This window comes from Hyperolius riggenbachi, chromosome 9 (genome assembly GCF_040937935.1).
Source record: "Hyperolius riggenbachi isolate aHypRig1 chromosome 9, aHypRig1.pri, whole genome shotgun sequence".
Classification (NCBI taxonomy): Eukaryota; Metazoa; Chordata; class Amphibia; order Anura; family Hyperoliidae; genus Hyperolius; species Hyperolius riggenbachi.
Genome location: NC_090654.1, coordinates 23,262,182 through 23,282,869, shown reverse-complemented (window position 1 = coordinate 23,282,869; position 20,688 = coordinate 23,262,182). Strand labels below are relative to the sequence as shown.

General features: G+C 47.5%; 1 protein-coding gene across 2 annotated transcripts in view; it reads right to left on the bottom strand.

Moving 5' to 3' along the window:
• The window catches only part of GCAT (glycine C-acetyltransferase), a 31,834-nt gene extending 11,376 nt beyond the window's left edge, over window positions 1-20,458 (bottom strand). Inside the window, exons 1-4 of one of the 2 annotated variants that reach the window (XM_068252125.1) lie at window positions 20,240-20,458; window positions 5,634-5,764; window positions 2,680-2,781; window positions 276-422 (exon numbers count right to left, since the gene is read on the bottom strand). In XM_068252125.1, coding sequence (XP_068108226.1) covers window positions 276-422; window positions 2,680-2,781; window positions 5,634-5,764; window positions 20,240-20,423 — 564 coding nt within the window. In that variant the 5' untranslated portion in view covers window positions 20,424-20,458. Of the gene's footprint in view, window positions 1-275; window positions 423-2,679; window positions 2,782-5,633; window positions 5,765-18,190; window positions 18,261-20,239 lie in introns of those variants that run through there. The other variant, XM_068252126.1, reaches the window with a different exon arrangement.
• Between the last annotated feature and the right edge of the window lie 230 nt (window positions 20,459-20,688).

Genomic DNA, 20,688 nt, shown 5'->3' with positions numbered 1-20,688 from the left:
TTTCAAGTAATTCTGTTGATACTGCCAACACTCTGCACACCAGGTGTAAAACCTCTTACATTAAGAAGAGCACAGACTACAATCTGAACAGACTGCAGGCATTCGTAGAACTTTAATATGCTGGGTCCCCCAGAACAATGTTGGCAAGCGAGCGCGCCCCCCCCCCCCCCCCCCCCCACCCATCCCCCCAATTGATTCGCTTTGAGACCGAACTTTAACCTTTTGCTCACTCATCCCCAGCAACAATTAAAACGTGCGATTGTTAGATAGACTACCTGAGCTTCCTTTAACTTGGCCTCCAGGTCATTGAGGTCCAGGTGTTTGTAGCGGTACTTGTTGGCCTTGCAGAGGCGGATCCCGTCAATGATGGAGGCGTGGTTCAGTTCATCTGACAGCACCGCGTCTTCCGGCGTCAGCAAGGCCTGAAACCCACAAGAGACTCAGTAACACAGCAATAAGGCAATCTGTGAAAGTACCATGCATTCAAGCATAAGTATATAGTTTATTTTTCTCATTTTTGTTTAAATTAGGAATAATGTTTTTTTAAAGTATTTCTGAATTATTGCTTTACTGCAGTGCTGAGTAGTAAAGATCAACTAGCTGAATAATAAACAATGGAGCTCAGATATACCAGTTGTCTGGCTGTCCTGCTGATCCTCTGCCTCTTTACTTTTAGCCATAGACCCTGAACAAGCATGCAGCAGATCAGGTACGCCGATTTAGGTTTTACTGGATTAGCCATATGCTTGTTCCAGGGTTTTGACTTACACTACTTATGCCAGAAGAGTAACAGGGCTGCCAGAAAACTGGCATGGTTTAAAAGTGCATCAATATGGCAGCCTTCATATCCCTCTCACTCCAGGTTCCCTTTAACTTGTTTTCTTTATCTACTTTTTTCTCTAACCCTAGAGTCAAACTCATGACATCATGCTTCATAGTCAGGGGCAGTACCTCTGGACATTCTCAGCTGAATCTTTCTAGTAAAAAAAAAAAAAAAAAAAAAAAAAATCACATGATGTTTAATGTTTAAGGTCACAGTCATATGAAAATACAGAAGAAAAGATAAAGCACGCCTGAACCGTGTTTAAATTTGTAGAGTTTTACCTTCTTGGGGCTTCTTCATGCCCCCTGTATTCCGTGAGGTCCCCCGGCGTGCTCTGGGTCACCTTCGTTCATCCGCTGGCAGCACCTGATCCATCGATTTTATCAGTATTTGGGACAAAATTGGTTAAAAGGATTGATTGTGTATGTTGTAAAAATCTTGGTTGGAAAGGCTCAGTCGTGTGCATGTTGGTATAGGCTTTTGATTTCCCAATGGACCCCTGGCCGGTCTCCCTCACCTCCGTATGTAATGTGTATCCCTCGGACCCGTGGTGGCTGTTGCATACTCACCTGTAAAATCTCTTGGCCTCCTCCTGTGTCCTGCATCTTTTTGAATTGCAGCCGTGAGAGCCTGTACCTACCATGTGACACACTCGGCCCAGGAGGAGGGGGGGGGGTGCACGTTACATGGGATGGTGTCTTGGCCGGACGGCAGTGGTGCTAGGAAGATTGAAATCTTTGCAGTGTGTGGGCAGGCACCCCCTCTGATCAGATTAGGGATTTATCTGATGGTCAATCTGATGGCAGATTACTGGAGCACTGTCACATGCAAACATTGGGACAGTGATATTAGCACCAGGAAATTTGGGTTCAGGGTAAAGCCGAAAGACAGCTCACCCTGCTCCTGCACAAGTCCCGGCAGCGTTCATTCCTATTCCCCCTCCAGGCCACCACTGACTCGTGGATAAGACGTAATTCAGCTGACAGCTATTCAGACGCCAGAAGCTCGCAGGCGGCAAGGCGGCATGCCCACACTGCACCTGCGCAGTAGAGCGGACGCAATCAGGCTTATATTAACGCACGATGAAGCCCCTACTGCGCCACCACATTTGCCAGTGGATTTTCTGGGGCTGCCGGTGCTGGATCCCCTCTACTTAGGAGGATGGGGAAAGTCTCATTAGGATCCAGAGGACCCCCGGGTAAGGCAAGTATCCCCCGGGGATGTTTTTCGCATACATATGAATTGGCGCAGGAGATTTGGGTGCAGGATACAGCCGGTATATGGCTTATCCTGCTGCTGCACAAGTCCCGGAGGCGTTAAATACTATTCCCCCTCCAGGCCGCCATGGATAGTAGGGAATGATGTAATTCGGCTTCCAGCTATTGCTGGCGGCCAAATTATTGTGTTTTAAAAGAAACTTCATCTCAGTCTTCTGACGGCGCCGAAGTTACTGACTGTGCGCCGCTATATCAGTAATTCCTATTACGGTCAATGGTGGCGCCGGCTGCGCCCAAATCTCCTACACTGTTATTACAGCGCTCATTGATATGGAGGGATATGGAGGCTGCCATATGTATTTCCTTTTAAACAATGCGCATTGCCTGGCTGTCCTGCTGATCATCTGCCTCTTATACTTTTATCCCTGGACCCTGAACAAGCATGCAGATCAGATGTTAACTTACGTTTGCCACATGCATGTTTCAGGTGTGTGATTCAGACACTACTGATGCATGAAAGCTCAGCAGGACAGCCAGGCAACTGGTATTTTTTAAAAGGAAATAAAGATGGCAGCCTCCAAATCCCTCCAACTTCAGTTGTCCGTTAAAAATACAGCATGTGCAGTTGCAAACACTTACCTCAAATACCCCAGCGTTGGCATCAAAACAGCTGATGTATAAGATGGCGTCCTCCCTGTTATGGAACTGTGCAATCTTCTGTTCTAGATCTTTGTGTATATTCTGAGGAAAGAGCAAGGAGGAGGAGTCTATACAGGGCCAGATCTTTGTGTATATTCTGAGGAAAGAGAAAGGAGGAGGAGTCTATACAGGGCCAGATCTTTGTGTATATTCTGAGGAAAGAGCAAGGAGGAGGAGTCTATACAGGGCCAGATCTTTGTGTATATTCTGAGGAAAGAGCAAGGAGGAGGAGTCTATACAGGGCCAGATCTTTGTGTATATTCTGAGGAAAGAGCAAGGAGGAGGAGTCTAGACAATGTTTGTCAGAATCATTTACATTATTCTTCCTATAGATCATATTTTTAAAGAAATGTTTTATTTTATGAGCAGACATGCTACATAACTCTCTGGTTTTTGTTTTAATGTAATTGCACCTTAGCACCTATGCACTGTCGCCCTTCACTTTATTCCCTTGAAAAAGCTTCCGCTAGGAAGTGAAACATGTTGGGTTATTTTTTGGTGGGGGTTTTGTGTAATATATTAATGTATGTTATGAACTATGGGGCAGAGAAATATTCTCTAAAGATGCTCACTAACGACTCCTAGTTCATTAATCAGAGATCTATTTATACATGACAGGCAGCATAACCACCCTGGCGTTCTGATTAAATCGCCAGGGTGGCTGCGGGAGGGTTTTTTTTAAATAAAAAAAAACTATTTCATGCAGCCAACTGAAAGTTGGCTGCATGAAAGCCCACTAGAGGGCGCTCCGGAGGCGATCTTCCGATCGCCTCCGGCGGCAAGAGATAACACGGAAGGCCGCAATGAGCGGCCCTCCGTGTTTCGCTTCCCTCGTCGCCATGGCGACGAGCGGAGTGACGTCATGGACGTCAGCCGACGTCCTGACGTCAGCCGCCTCCGATCCAGCCCTTAGCGCTGGCCGGAACTGTTTGTTCCGGCTACGCTGGGCTCGGGCGGCTGGGGGGACCCTCTTTCGCCGCTGCACGCGGCGGATCGCCGCGCTGCAGCGGCGATCAGGCAGCACACGCGGCTGGCAAAGTGCCGGCTGCGTGTGCTGCTTTTTATTTGGTTGAAATCGGCCCAGCAGGGCCTGAGCGGCAGCCATCGGCGGTGATGGACGAGCTGAGCTCGTCCAGACCGCTAAGATGGTTAAATAGTCTTGATCTATTTTATATGTAAACTAGTAAAAGTTACGTTTTAATTAGTCCCATTCACGAGGTAATAATTGTGTATTGATCTAGTGTAATCAGGTTTTGTGGAATATCTTAAAGTGTCATTTTTAGGAGAAGGAAGATCGATCAAATTGTTTATTTCATTCGTTTATTTTCACCTCGGTGTCCTTTAAAGGACAACTGAAGCAAGAGGGATATGAAAGTTGCCATATTTATTCCCTTTTAAGGAATACCAGTTGCCTGGCTATCCTGCTGATCCTCTGCCTCTAATGCTACGTACACACATGCGACAATGATCGTTCATTGAGAACGACGAACGAACTTTTAATTGATGAAAGAACGACCTAAGTAAAGTTAGTTTTAAAAGGTGTGTAACGATCTGATCGTTAGAATGAACGTTACATCACATAAAGCAACTATTGCGCCTGCGCATAAAAATGAGAAGTTTCATGGAGAAATAGTGAAATGCGCATGTCAAGCCTAGTACGAACGGCCGTTTCCAATGATGTACTACTTTTGCAAACGATCGTCGTTGGTTAAAATCCGCCGAGACAGAACTTTCTTTTGTAGCGATTTGGCTCGTTCATCGTTTGCCTTAATAGTCGGTGGTTCGTTTTTTGTAACGATCGTCGTTGGTAAAGATCGGGGAACGATCGTTACAAACGACTATAGTCGCATGTGTGTACGCACCTTAATACTTTTAAACACAGACCCTTAATAAGCATGCAGCAGATCAGGTGTTTCTGACATTGTTGTCAGATCTAACAAGATTAGCTGTATGCTTGTTTCTGGTGTGATTCAGACACTACTGCAGCCAAATAAAGCAGCAGGACTGCCAGGCAACTGGTATTGTTTAAAATGAAATAAATATGGCAGCCTCCGTATACCTCTTACTTCAGGCATCCTTTGAAACGATGATAATAAATCTGAATTCATGCGAATTTTGTTCTAATTATATGCAATTGTATAAATCTTGGAAATGAACTAATACAGCAAAGATGTCCTTGGTCCATTTCCAAGATACATAAATTTGCAAGCAACTAGAACAAAATTGACATCAGCCCAGAATGATTAGCACGGCATTTGTTCTTCCTACCGCGATTACCAGAAAATAAGACACTGTCATATTACATTTTTGCTCCAAAAGAAGTGCTTGGGCTTATTTTCAGAGGATGTCTTATTTTGGGGGGGAAACACTGGTAGTTTTCCTATACAACATGTAAATACTGAACGCCACGCTGAAACACAAGCAGCATGCACAGAGCTTGTGGTTTGCAGATATTGGCTCTCACTTACAAGAAATTGATTCTGCTGATCATGTGGGTAAGAGTATTTCTTGCAGGCAGAGAACTCTGTCAGGCTCCCCAGAGCTATGATAGGATAAGCTGTGTGTCCTGGGATAAGGTGAAGTGCTGCTGATGCTTATCACGACAGATCAGGAGGGCTGGCTCCAACAAAAACACAAATTGCCTGACACACATATACAGGACTATAGAACTCACATTATACTGCTGCTCTCCTGTATCCATGCTTTGTATTGAGCGTGACTTGTCGGTGTCATGTGGGCTGCTGCTAGGGCTTACATTCAGGGGATGTCTTATATTCCAAGCATGCTAGGAAGTCCTGCTAGGGCTTATTCTCAGGGGATGTCTTACTTTAGGGGAAACACGGTAGGTATGGCATGGCAGGACCCACCACATACATCCTGTGAGGAATACTCACCTGGGTTCCACAGATGAACCTCACAGAGCTCAGACCGGCTCCATACTTTTCCAGCGCTTCATGTCCGGCATGAATAACCTCAGGGTGGCTTGAGAGGCCGAGGTAGTTATTGGCACAAAAGTTTAAAATGCCTACAAAAAAAAAGAAAAAAAAAGTTAAAGTTAGACATGGAATCACCTCACCCGAGGCAAAGCTACTTAACCTGCTGGGCGGTCTGGACGAGCTCAGCTCGTCCAGTACCGCCGGAGCCTGCCGCTCAGGCCCTGCTGGGCCGATTTGGCTCAAATAAAGTGCAGCACACGCAGCCGGCACTTTGCCAGCCGCGTGTGCTGCCTGATCGCCGCCGCTCTGCGGCGATCCGCCGCGAGCAGCGGCGAAAGAGGGTCCCCCCAGCCGCCTGAGCCCAGCGTAGCCGGAACAAAAAGTTCCGGCCAGCGCTAAGGGCTGGATCGGAGGCGGCTGACGTCAGGACGTCGGCTGACGTCGATGACGTCACTCCGCTCGTCGCTATGGCGACGATATAAGCAAAACAAGGAAGGCCGCTCATTGCGGCCTTCCTTGTTTATTCTGGGCGCCGGAGGCGATCGGAAGAACGCCTCCGGAGCGCCCTCTAGTGGGCTTTCATGCAGCCAACTTTCAGTTGGCTGCATGAAATAGTTTTTTTTTATTCAAAAAAAACCCTCCCGCAGCCTGCCTGGCGATCTTAATAGAACGCCAGGCAGGTTAAGGACGGCTTTTCCACGGACAGTTGATAGGCAGTGAAATGCCTCTCAAACTCTCACAACTGCCTGGTAACTACTTGTCACTGCCTGGTAACTGCTCACAGCTGCTTGGTAACTGCTGACTGCTGCTTGGTAACTGCTGACTGCTGCCTGGCAACTGCTCACTGCTACCTGCACACAGCTCAACTACCCTTGGAAGTGAGCCCTCAACTAGTTAGAAAGTGGTGAAGAAAGCCATAACTCCGAAGGTCTCTTTTCCATAGGCAGTTGATAGGCAGTGAAATGCCTCTCAAGCTCTCACAACTGCTGCCTGGCAACTGTTTGCTGAGCACACAGTTCAACTGTCCATGGAAAAGAGGCCCAAGACAAGCAGAGAGGTATGTTGATGCTGAATGCACAACCCTCTGCATGTTGTCCGTTCCTTTCGTCATTCCCTCCCCCGTAATCATTTCTCAAAACAGTTGATTTTTGGCAAAAGTGAAATTTTCAGACAGGAAGAGGCAGGCTTGCTGTGATGTCCCCGCCTATCACCCTCCTATTCCCTCCTCTATCCCACCCCATTCACTGTCCTTAAATCGAACCCGAGGTGGGTTCTAAGAATGCTATCAGCACACAGAGGCTGGGTCTGCATATAATGCCTAGCCTCTGTTGCTATACTGTTCCCCCCCCCCCCCCCCCCATAGAAAATATACCTGGAGACTCCCAGAATGCTCAGGGGGGAAAATACCACATATCTAAAACTGCGTACGCTAAGCACCACTGGGAGGGCGGTACTACGTACCAATATACAGACATACTACATACCAAAATTTAGATACTGTATTTCTGATACTGAAAACAGGAAAAAAAACATCATTAAAGTGGATATCCTGGATAATTTACTGCCTTCTCCTTTAGGTCACTAGAGAAGTCGCGAACGGTTCGCCGGCGAACGGTTCCAGGCGAACTTCGGTGGTTCGTGTTCGCCTACCAAAGGCGAACTTTCCCAGAAGTACGATTCGCCCCATAATGCTCTAGTGAGCAAAACTTTGACCCTCTACATCACAGTCAGCAGGCACATTATTGCCAAACACACTGCTCTCAATGCTGGAGGCCTGCCCCCCCCCCCCCCTCCCTCCTCCAAGCTAGGTCCTTATACCATTTGACTCACTAGTCTACCTACACTAATTAGTTAAGGAACAGCTGCTACACAATCTGCTAGGGAGATTTTAATTAGCCTCTTGTGGGACCCTCGTCCCTCCTCCCTTCTACCTATTCTCTCCTCCCGGAGGGAGGAGGGTCTCATCTGCCAGGGAATTCCAGTATTTAAAAAACCAGCTTACATACTGTGACAGGGATTTGAACCCAGGTCTCAGTGTATGGAGGGTAACTAACATATCCATTATACCACCAACACTACTATCTGAAAGTAGCTGAAACTAGCCTAGCATGTACCATTAACGCTTAATGCAAGAGAAAAATACCTCACTGCTATAGAGCAGGATTGGGGTGATGATGCTGTTGAATATCTTTACCCAGACTCTCACCGGTGGTTTTAGGTGGTAAAGTTGCCTTCTGGTGGCATAAAACGTTCTGCAGTGTCTCTCTTTCTCTTTCTTTCTCTCTCTCTCTCGACCACAGTTCAAATCTCAGCTCTGTCTGTTCAGTAAGCCAGCACCTATTCAGTAGGAGACCTTAGGCAAGTCTTCCTAACACTGCTACTGCCTATAGAGTGTGCCCTAGTGGCTGCAGCTCTGGTGCTTTGAGTCTGCCAGGAGAAAAGCGCGATATAAATGTTATTTGTCTTGTCTAATTTTTCTCTTGGATTGAGCATAAATGGTACATGCTAGGCTAGTTCAGCTAGTAGTGTTGGTGGTATAATGGATATGTTAGTTACCTACCATACACTGAGACCTGGGTTCAAATCCCAGTCACAGTATGTAAGCTGGTTTTTGAAATACTGGAATTCCCTGGCAGATGAGACCCTCCTCCGAGGAGGGAATAGGTAGGAGGGTAGGAGGGTGGAGGGAGGCCTAAAATAGGGGCTTATGTGAAAACTAGATTTTTGGCTGGGACTTTTGATGTGTATTTCACTGAATCATGTTTGCCTCCAGGTATTAGAGCCCTCGAAACATGTTTTCTATCATTTTTCCAGCTGACAGAATTTTTTCTATTTCTATTTTTCAAAGTTCGCCTCCCCATTGAAGTCTATTGCGGTTCGCGAACCGAACCTTTCGCTGAGGTTCGCGAACAGGGTTCGCGAACTGAAAATCGGAGGTTCGTGACATTTTTATAGGTCACTACCAGAGCCGGATTAAGGCTAAATGGGGCCCTAAGCAAAGTAACTGATTTGGGCCCCCCCCATCATGTCGTAATAGAATCAGAAGATGCAGCTGCACAGCAATATGCCGCACACACCGGGCAGCCGAGCTACTGGTTGCTATGGGCAACAGCACGCTTTCCTCTGGGTGCACAATGCAGGGAATAGCAGCGGCAAAATGCAGAGTGAGAGATGAATGGCTGGGACATTTGCACTCAGAGACTGGGGCACCCCTGTGAACAGGGCGCCAGATATCACAGCAGCAGCACTTTCCCCCTGCATCTCCAGCCTGGCAATAGCAGAAAGCTCTGGACACCGCCAAATCGGAAGCCGTTCCCCAGACATAATTACATAACACATAATTACATAACCACCCCCACCACCGAACAACCAATTTCCTCCCAAACTAGACAGCCACCATGCAGCCTCCATCCCAGTGAATACGATAGTCCAGCAGAGAAGGCAGCCGCAGCGGGGGAGAATGACAGCACCAGATGACTCACATTCACCTATTGCGATCCAAGCAATAGAGGTCCCGTCATCCGGAGCCCATCTGTCTCCTCTAGAGTGCTGCCACTCTGTTACTACTATTATTACTACTTCCTACTTCCTGTCTGATCTGAGAATCAGGAAGTTCAGAGCGAGCGGCTGCACTGTAGAAGAGACAGATGGGTTTCAGATGACGGGATCTCTATCGCTTGGATCATGGATAGGTGAGTGAGCGTTTGCCATCTGCTGCTATCATTCTAGCTGCAGCTGTGGTTCTCTGTGGGAAGGGAGGGAGGAGTGGGCAGCGGCAGAGCGCACAGTAGCAGGAGGGGGACCTAGGAGGAGAGCCTGGCTCTGAAGACAATCAGCAGCGCATGGCATCATTTGACAAGACAAGACAAATAACATTTATATCGCGCTTTTCTCCTGGTGGACTCAAAGCACCAGAGCTGCAGCCACTAGGACGCGCCCTATAGGCAGTAGGAGTGTTAGAGAGACTTGCCTACGGTCTCCTACTGAATAGGTGCTGGCTTACTGAACAGGCTAAGCCGAGATTCGAACCCTGGTCTCCTGTGTCAGCGGCAGAGCCCTTAAAGGGACTCCAAGCAGTGCCTGTGGATATGCCTTTAAGCATACCCACAACTAATTCATTACATCCTCACACCTACCAGCATGATGTTTGTAATTATATCCCCCTGGGTTCCTTATATTTCATTGCATTGTGCTGAATCGAGCTGCCAACTTTGGAGAAAAGTCGTCCTGTGGCCGTGATTTCGATCACGGAAATATTGAAAACTAAAAGGCATAGAGCAGCCGTTTATATATCATTGGAAAGAGGAGAAAGAGAGCTTTAAAATGATATGCATCTTTCCATAGTTACTGCACTGCTCAGAGTCCCTTTAACCATTATACCATCCAGCCACCGCTGACTTTGGAGAAAAGTCGTCCTGTGGCCGCGATTTCGATCGCGAAAATATGGAAAACTAAAAGGCATAGAGCAGCCGTTTATATATAATTGGAAAGAGGAGAAAGAGAGCTTTAAAATGATATGCATCTTTCCATAGTTACTGCACTGCTCAGAGTCCCTTTTACCATTATACCATCCAGCCACCGCTGACAGGATGGCAAGGGCTGGTTTATGTGCTGATGGGGCCCCTTTGACTCTGAATGGGGCCCCAAGCGACTGCTTTTGTTGCCTGGTTGGTAATCCGGCCCTGGTCACTACAGTGCCTCTTTAACCCCCTTGGCATTATGATTCTTTCCAGATTTAAGGGTCTAAAAATTATGCTGCTAGGGAGATCTGCAGCGCTGCAGTTTCCCCTCCATCCTCCGGGTGGCGCTGCAACTCTAAAGTGAAACACAGCCTTGGAGGAGAGGAAGAAGAATGGCGGTCAACATCGGGATTCCTCGGGAGGTATGTAGAAACGCCCGCTGCGCGCATAGCCCTGCAAACAGCTTCCGGCGGCTACCCCGAGCAGAACTCGGGATTACCGCTCTTAGCTACGGTTTTCCACCCCGACCCTAGCTCGGGATTACCGCCAAGCAGGTTAAAGTGGGATTATATTATATTTTAGGCCTCTTTTACACTGAAAGTTGAACTGTGTGCTCAGCAAGCAGATACCAGACGTCAGTGAGCAGTAACTAGGCAGCAGCAAGCAGTTCTGAGAGTTTGAGAGGCATTTTACTGCCTATAAACAGTCCGTGGTGTGAATGGGGCCTAAAAGCATCAACTAGTTAAAAAGTGGCGATCAAAGCCACAACTAGCTTTCCCAGTCCTGCGCCTAGCAGCAAGAGAGCCACGGTGACATAGCCACACCCTCCCCCGGCAGGAATAAACACGCCGCTCCACTCACAGCTGTCTGGCCAGACTGGTTTGTATTATTTTAATGACATGAACTGGCCCGGCATAATTTCTGCACGTGTAATTTGCTTCTCTGGCTCGTCTAGACTGTAATGAATGTGGAAAGACACAGGACTGTTTCGTGCGACAGACGCCATCTCTGCAGGATTCCAGGGATGATCCAGCGGAGGGGGGGGGGGGGGACAGAATGCTCACATCAGCAGTTTTGGAGCAGGAATGCACTCCACGTCTTCAACCACATGTATACATTACAGCGCAGAGAGTATGTCTCCCCCTCCAGGCTCACCCCATTACTGCATATTTTACATACTGAGCGGTTTTCCAGCCTTACATAAAAATATACAAAAAGGAAACCAGTGTCAGTATAAAATGTGGCCAAACACCATACATACATTGCTAATTTGTGTGTGCTTTTACCACACGGACCCTTACGTAAGTATGTGTCTAAAGTGGGTCATACACTGTACAACCTTTTTGCCCAATTCAATAAGACAAAAACATCTAATCTAGCCAATACCAAGCATTGGGCATTGACGTTAAAGAGAGTCTGAAGCATGAATAAATCTCGCTTCAGAGCTCATAGTTAGCAGGGGCATTTGTGCCCCTGCTAAACCGCCACTATCCCGCGGCTTAACGGGGGTCCCTTCACCCCCAAATCCCCTCCGTAAAGCGGGGGAGCGCTTCCGCATTGGGGCAGGGCTAACCGCCTTAGCCCTGCCCCACGCGCATCTGTCAGCGCGTATCTCCGCCTCTCCCCCGCCCCTCTCAGTCTTCCTTCACTGAGAGGGGCGGGGGAGAGGCAGCGATGCGCGTCTGACAAACGCGACTGGAGGCAGGGCTGCAGCCGTTAGCCCTGCCTCCAGGAAGGGAAGATTTACGACCAAGACTACGACCAAGTCTTGGAGGGGTGGGTTTGGGGGTGAAGGGACCCCCGTTTAGTGGCGCGATAGCGGCGGTTTAGCAGGGGCACACATGCCCCTGCTAAGTATGAGCTCTGAAGCGAGATTTATTCTCGCTTCAGAGTCTCTTTAAAGGACTACTATAGCGAAAAATGTTAAAATGTATAATACATGTAAACATATACAAATAAGAAGTACATTTCCTCCAGAGCAAAATTAACTATAAAAAACATTTCTCCTATGTTGCTGTCGCTTACAGTAGGTGGTAGAAATCTGACAGAACCGACAGGGTTTAGACTAGTCCATCTCCTAATGGGCGGATTCTTAGGGTTTTCTTTATTTTCAAAAACACTTAGTAAGGGCTAATTCACACTACAAGAGCGTTTCTAAGCGCTTTGTGATTTTAAAAGCTCTTGCTAATGTTATTCCATGTGTGTGTTCACACTGGAGTGATGTGATTTTATTAAAAATAAATAAATAAATAAATAGCATGACATTAGCAAGAGCTTTTAACAATCTCTAGCATTTAAAAAGCTCTTGTAGTGTGAATCAGCCCTAAATGGCACTTCCAGAATAGGCCCAGTGCACACCAAAACCGCTAGCAGATCCACAAAACGCTAGAGGTTTTTGTAGCAGATTTCAGAGCGATTCTAGGCATGTATAGAGAGGTTTTCTAAACATACCGAGCGGTTTTGGGTGCATTTTTGTGCAGCAGATTACAAATATTGTTACAGTAAAGCGGTTACTGAACAGCTAATGTAACAAAAACGCCTGGAAAACCGCTTTTTGCTTTTGTCCTATACTTTACATTGAGGCAGAAACGCTTCTGCAAACCGCAAACGTGAAGCAAGAGGCACGTTTGCGGTTTGCTAAAAACCTCAAACCGCTGATGTGCACCATCCCATTGAGATACATTAGCCAAGCGTTTTCACAGGCGGATCGCTCCTAAAACCGCTCGGTGTGAACTGGGCCATAGTGTGCAGATAAGTAAGAGGGGAGGAGGGGGATTGTGGTTTGCACCTTTGTATAGATCAGGCATGGGCAAACTTGGCCCTCCAGCTGTTACGGAACTACAAGTCCCACAATGCATTTGCCTTTATGAGTCATGACTGTGGCTGTCAGTCTCCTTCAATGCATTGTGGGACTTGTAGTTCCGTAACAGCTGGAGGGCCAAGTTTGCCCATGCCTGGTATAGACCCTTCCCATAAAGTGCTTTTGTAAAGAATACATTAAATATTGAGATTCCCTCATGAAGAAATGGACTAGTCAAAAACCTGTTGGACAGCAACGTAGGAGAAAAGTCATTTACAGTTCATTTTACTCTGGAAGAAACATACTTCTTATTTGTATGTGTTCTCATGTATTTTAAATTTGGCAATTTTTTGTGATGTGGTCTTAAGGGTTAAATTCCCTCTATAGACTGATCCGCAATGTTGGCGTTTAGTCGGTTGTAAAATAATCACTCGTGAATGGCTTTTACCATTGTGCACGAGAGCTTAATTCTAATGGGCGTGCGGATTAAACAGACCTTACTTACTTGCACATGCCCAGTCCAAATGGGTACTACTCACAGCTGGTTCTAGACTTTTTGCTGCCTGAGGCAAACTTGTGAGGATCCAGAGCAGACCCCACCCCCAATTCGGAATGATCACAGCACCCGTCAATTTAGTCTGCTTCATTTAGCTCCATTCCTCCTCAGTCAGGACAGCAGTGCCACCTCCTCCCTTCTGCTGTGCAAGTCAAATGAAACACTGCTGCTCCCCTGCCTCCCCCCTCCTTACTCACTGTCAGACTCCTCACATAGCACAACAAGCTGCTTTTCCCCAATGCTGCTCTCCTGCCTCCCCCCTCCTCACTCACTGTCAGACTCCTCACACAGCACAAAAAGCTGTTTTTATCCCCAATGATGACCTCTTCACCTCGCTCTCCTATCGCTTCTCCTCCTGCTTTGTCCGCATGCTGTAAGTGTAACCACACAGTACAAACATGCTGCCCCTGTAATCTCTGTGCCTGATGAAAGTGTTTCACCTTTCTTCATGACAGAACCGGCCCTGGTACTACTGGAGGTAAATATCTAACTTTTTTTCACATTTCAGGTGTCCTTTAAGGCCATCGTGAACTGCTCAATAATAAATTAGATCATCTTTTCAAAATTCAGACTAAAGGTGCCCATAGACCTAAGGATTATGGGCAGATTCGACAAAGAGACAAATTTATCTCTAATCGAATCTGATTAGAGATACATTTGTCTCTTGTTAAATCTGCCCATACACTGCAGGCCGATTCCCGTCCGATTTCAGCATGAAATCTTCAGGGAATCGGCTGAGCCCGCCGCGCCCGCCCCGCCGTTGCCCCAATGTATTAATGTTCCCCCCATGTGTGGATTTATACGTTACCTCTCATGTAGCATCCTCCGCGCGGTGCCCCATAACCTCCAGGCGGCTCTCCGTACACACTACTGCATGCTACAGGCGCCTAGCGTCTGACGTTGGCGCATAGCGTCTGACGTCGGCGCATAGCGTCTGACGTCAGACACTATGCGTCAGTAGTGTGTACGGATAGCCGTTTATACATTGCGAAGGGGGTTTCATTGTGTTGTCGCTCGCAAATCGCTGCTCTACTGCCGCACACCCACCCAAGCAACTTTGGCCCGACATCTTGCAGCATGCGCGATAGACAAAGCGACCAATTTCTGTCCCGAAATTGGTCGCTTTGTCAGTCATACACTAAGCGGCAACAATTTTCATCCAATTCGATTATAATAATCGAATTGGATGGTCGATCGGCCGCCAAGTCGTACACACGTGAGATAAAAGTCTTTGGAAACTAAAGATTATCGATTTGCCAATAATCCTTATAAAATAGCAATCAAAGATATTTGTCTCAAGGTGTGTATAAGATCGCCAGATATTTCTAAACTCCTGTGTGCACAGCGCAAGCATGAAAAAGATGTAAGTAAATCGACTACAAAAACATTTCTCAGGTTTTGTAGGAATAGATATATTTGCATGTGTGCAGCATCGTGTGAACGATCTGTCAATCAAACCTAAGCGGCAGATTCCTGGGCAAGGATTTTTATCTGACGTGTGTACGCAGTTTTTTAAAAGGATCACATTTGATTGACTGTTCTCAACTTTATACATAGATGTGACAATTCTTTATTTATTTATTTTTTTTTTTATTTTTTTTTTTTTAGCAGATCTTGCTAGGAATTGCTGCAGCCCCGAGTGCAGCGGTTCCTAGGGAGATTTCAATAGCCATTCCCCTACACTTGGAAGCATTGTACAGAAAACTGTACAGCGTTCTGATTAGCGATACACCGGGGGTGGTGGTAAGTGTTAGGCACCACCAGGGGGGTTGTTAGGGTTAGGCACCACCGGAGGGGGGTGGTTAGGGTTAGGCACCACCGGAGGGGGGTTCTGTGTGAGAGTAGGGTTGGGTTAAGTTGTATTGTTGAATTACATAACGATTTTTAACGTTTATATCTTTCCGTTATTATTTCCCATCTGTTTTTAAAACGGTACTTATCGTTAACCAAGTTTGACACCGATGTTTATCGTTATTAAAATTTCGTTATCCAGCAGGGCCCTTTTTCCTGGCGCCCTTTTTTCATGCATGTGAAGTTAGGCCCCTTTTCCATGGACTGTTGATAGGCAGTGAAATGCCTCTCAAACTCTCACAACTGCTTACTGCTGCCTGGTAACTGCTCACTGACGCCTGGTAACTGCTCACTGACGCCTGGTAACTGCTCACTGACGCCTGGTAACTGCTCACTGACGCCTGGTAACTGCTCACTGACGCCTGGTAACTGCTCACTGACGCCTGGTAACTGCTCACTGACGCCTGGTAACTGCTCACTGACGCCTGGTAACTGCTTGTTGCTGCCTGGTAACTGCTCACTGACGCCTGGTAACTGCTCACTGACGCCTGGTAACTGCTCACTGACGCCTGGTAACTGCTCACTGACGCCTGGTCACTGCTCACTGCTTCCTGAGGACACCGTACAACTGCCCGTGGAAATGAGCCCTAATGCTGGGAATACACAATGACATTCTTCAGCAGATCTACTATCCGATCGATTCTAATTGATTTCCATTCACTTCTATGAGAAATGGATCAGAAAAACGATCGAAAATAAGATCGGACCTGTCGGAAATTATCTATCAAACCATCTATCTGCTGAAAAATCTCATGGTGTATTCCCAGCATAAGGCCTCATTTCCACAGACAGTTTGATTGGCTCACTGCTGCCTGGGAATGACTCACCGTTTCCTGACAACGGCTCGCTGCTGCCTAGTAACGGCTCGCTGCTGCCTAGTAACGGCTCGCTGCTGCCTAGTAACGGCTCGCTGCTGCCTAGTAACGGCTCGCTGCTGCCTAGTAACGGCTCGCTGCTGCCTAGTAACGGCTCGCTGCTGCCTAGTAACGGCTCGCTGCTGCCTAGTAACGGCTCGCTGCTGCCTAGTAACGGCTCGCTGCTGCCTAGTAACGGCTCGCTGCTGCCTAGTAACGGCTCGCTGCTGCCTAGTAACGGCTCGCTGCTGCCTAGTAACGGCTCGCTGCTGCCTAGTAACGGCTCGCTGCTGCCTAGTAACGGCTCGCTGCTGCCTAGTAACGGCTCGCTGCTGCCTAGTAACTGCTGCCTAGTAACTGCTGCCTAGTAACTGCTGCCTAGTAACTGCTGCCTAGTAACTGCTGCCTAGTAACTGCTGCCTAGTAACTGCTGCCTAGTAACTGCTCACTGCCGCTGCCTAGTAACTGCTCACTGCCGCTGCCTAGTAACTGCTCACTGCCGCTGCCTAGTAACTGCTCACTGCCGCTGCCTAGTAACTGCTCACTGCCGCTGCCTAGTAACTGCTCACTGCCGCTGCCTAGTAACTGCTCACCGCCGCTGCCTAGTAACTGCTCACCGCCGCTGCCTAGTAACTGCTCACCGCCGCTGCCTAGTAACTGCTCACCGCCGCTGCCTAGTAACTGCTCACCGCCGCTGCCTAGTAACTGCTCACCGCCGCTGCCTAGTAACTGCTCACCGCCGCTGCCTAGTAACTGCTCACCGCCGCTGCCTAGTAACTGCTCACCGCCGCTGCCTAGTAACTGCTCACCGCCGCTGCCTAGTAACTGCTCACCGCCGCTGCCTAGTAACTGCTCACCGCCGCTGCCTAGTAACTGCTCACCGCCGCTGCCTAGTAACTGCTCACCGCCGCTGCCTAGTAACTGCTCACCGCCGCTGCCTAGTAACTGCTCACCGCCGCTGCCTAGTAACTGCTCACCGCCGCTGCCTAGTAACTGCTCACCGCCGCTGCCTAGTAACTGCTCACCGCCGCTGCCTAGTAACTGCTCACCGCCGCTGCCTAGTAACTGCTCACCGCCGCTGCCTAGTAACTGCTCACCGCCGCTGCCTAGTAACTGCTCACCGCCGCTGCCTAGTAACTGCTCACCGCCGCTGCCTAGTAACTGCTCACCGCCGCTGCCTAGTAACTGCTCACCGCCGCTGCCTTGTAACTGCTCACCGCCGCTGCCTTGTAACTGCTCACCGCCGCTGCCTTGTAACTGCTCACCGCCGCTGCCTTGTAACTGCTCACCGCTGCCTTGTAACTGCTCACCGCTGCCTTGTAACTGCTCACCGCTGCCTTGTAACTGCTCACCGCTGCCTTGTAACTACTTGCTGAGCACACAGTTCAACTGCCCGTGGGAAAGCGGCCTTGGCTTCTTTTCCACAGACTGTTGAGCTGTGTGCTCAGCAAGCAGTTACCCGGTAGCAGTGAGCAGTCACCAGGCAGCAACAAGCAGTTACCAGGCAGCAGTGAGCAGTCACCAGGCAGCAACAAGCAGTTACCAGGCAGCAGTGAGCAGTCACCAGGCAGCAACAAGCAGTTACCAGGCAGCAGTGAGCAGTTGTGAGAGTTTGAGAGGCATTTCACTGCCTAACAGTCCATGGAAAATCCTAATCAAGTCCAGCATCGTTAATCAGATAGCAGCTGTTTAATTAACCAGTAGCCACTTGGTTTGATCGGATAAAGCCTAGTACACACACCCAATTTGGATTGGCCAATATACCAAACATTTATGATAGATATTTCTGAAAATATCACACAAATAATTGAATAAAAACAGATTTTACAGTATATTTTTCTATTTGATTTCTTTCCAAGGCATCAGATTTTTATTTTAAAAAAAATGGGGAAAAAAATCAAATTTCATTTCAATTACTCATACAATTAATTGTTTTTATTAAAAAAAATAAAAAAAGGAAAATTGATAGATGTGATTGTATTGTGTATAGTTACCTTTTAGATGTACCATTAGCTTTCGAAATCTGATTAGCCCTGTGCAGAGTTCTGGTTCAGCCCACGTGAATTCTCCTTCTCCTACCAGAAACAAAACCCCCTGTATAGGTGCGTACACATATCCAATCTTGATTGGCCAATTTTACCATGTCTATGCTGGGGACAACAGAATTTGAATAGTATGAATAGACTGTGTAGGCAAGCTCTAATGCCTGGTACACACCATGCAATTTCCAATTAGATAGATGGAAATTATCTATTGACCTGACAGATCCGATCAGATTTTTTTTTCCTTATCGATTTTCTGATCACTTCTATGCAAAAGCGATCAGAAAAACGATCATAAATCAGACCGGACCTATCAGAAGGGATCTATTTGACCCATCTATCTGACAGGAAATTGTATGGTGTGTATTAGGCTTAAGGGCCCGTTCACACTTAAAACCGCAGAACGCCAGCGATTACCGCCGGCGTTCTGCGGGAGTGATTTTCCCGCGATCAGCGCGGAAAAAAAAAATCACTGGACACTGCGGCGGGTTTGGAGCGATCGCGATTAGCGTGCTATGCACGCTAATCACGATCTCAAATCGCGGAACGCTCGTCGCCGGCAAACCGCTGCATGCAGCGCGGTTGCGGTTATCGCTAACCGCAACCGCGGCAGTGAGAACACTGCCACTCGCTACATTGTGTAGCGGTTCTTGCAGAACCGCTAGCGGTTTGCCGTGAGCGGGAATCGTGCGATTCCCGCTCAGGTGTGAATGGGCCCTTAAGCTACATACACATTTTAGACTACGATCATTTGCAACAACAGATAACGTAATTAGCCGATGAACGAGCATAAGCCAGCTGGAATGCCGATCACTTAATTGAACGACCTTATACAAGATATAACAACTAGCTTTATGTTCAAACGACAGATCAGTAGTGAACACTGCGCATGATGATTCTGCGCATGTGCCAATGATCGTTAACGATATCCATACACACTTTTTGAGATAAACGATTGTCGCTGAATCAGATCTTTCCCGACCAATCTGTGTCTTCCACTGATGTCAGTCATTCATCCTTAAGCTCAGCACACACCATACAATCTTGGTTGTACAGATTTACCAAATTTATGTAGTATAAGGGCCAACAGATTGAAAATACCTTCAATGGTTGATTGGATAATCTCTTATACTACATGAAAGGTGTAAGATTGAACAACCAAGATTGTATGGTGTGTGTTGAGCATAAGTTTGTGAAAGATTTATGCATGATTATCTGCCAAACGATTGTTTCGGAGCCGTTTCAAACGACTATAGTCTAAAGTGTGTACGTAGCTTAAGACGGATCCGAGATGAAAAGCTAACTATAACAAGTAACTTGTCTATATATCTTATCTAGAGTTTAGATTGTTTATACAGCAAATCTAGCTGCAAACAGCTTCAAAAGTTTATGATTATTTATTCCTGTGATACAATGAGAGCAGCCATGTTCTGTTTGTCACATTGTCACAGGATGAGGGCTGGAGATGCTATCAGCTTGCCTGTGTGTAAATTCAGTCCCCTCTCCTCCTCCCTCCTCCCCTCTGCCTCTGAAATCCAATGGCTAGTAACCTCCTCCTCCTCCTCCTGCCCAGACTGAGCTCCCATAAGCCCCTGCTACAGTGCCAAGGCACAAAAGGAGCTGTGGGCGAGGCTTGTTTAGTTTATAGGGAATTAGAGTATTAAAACTAAACAAAAAAAAGAATTTAGCTTGAGGAATGCCCTATAAACTATATGAAAGGAACACAATTATGCAATGAGTAAAAGTTTATCTCGGATCCACTTTAACACTACATGGTTAAATTGGTCAATCAAGATTGGATGTGTGTACTTTGCTTTCAGGTAACCTATTATCCGATCTCGGTATCTGATTAGCCCCGTGCAAATCTCCGCTTCACCCTCGTAATATTTTGCCAAGTGTAAAGTGGAGATAAAAGCCTGGAAAGTTGACTTTCACACGAGATCTGCCATCTGCTGAACGATAGAACGCGTTTTCTCTGGTCCGCAGGCACGTGTAATATACCTGTGCTTTTCCCCTGCACGGTGATGTGGGGTCCCTGCTTGGAGGTGATGATCCTCTCGCTCTTCCATGTCCCGGCTTCCTTGATGTTTGCGAGCTCTTCGTTCAGAATCCCCCGCAGATGAGCGACGCTGGACTGCGGCCGGCCGGGCTGCGGGCAAAATCTGCGGATCCAGCGAGTCCACATTCTGAAAAGAGCTGCAGAAAGGAGAATAGGTGGGTCAGAACATGTGTGAGGGGGGTGTGTACCTTCCCGGCCAATCACAATCTGCGAGACAGTCCGGCCCTATCAGAGCTGCTAAGGACATCCAGCTATTTACATAGGCCTCCTGTTTCTGGAGCATATGTGTGTGACAAGGTTAACTCATTACATGTCCGCAGCAGAGTATTGTACCGGACCAGCCATCAGTAAAAGGAAGACGTTCTGAATCAGGATCATACCATTTATTGGC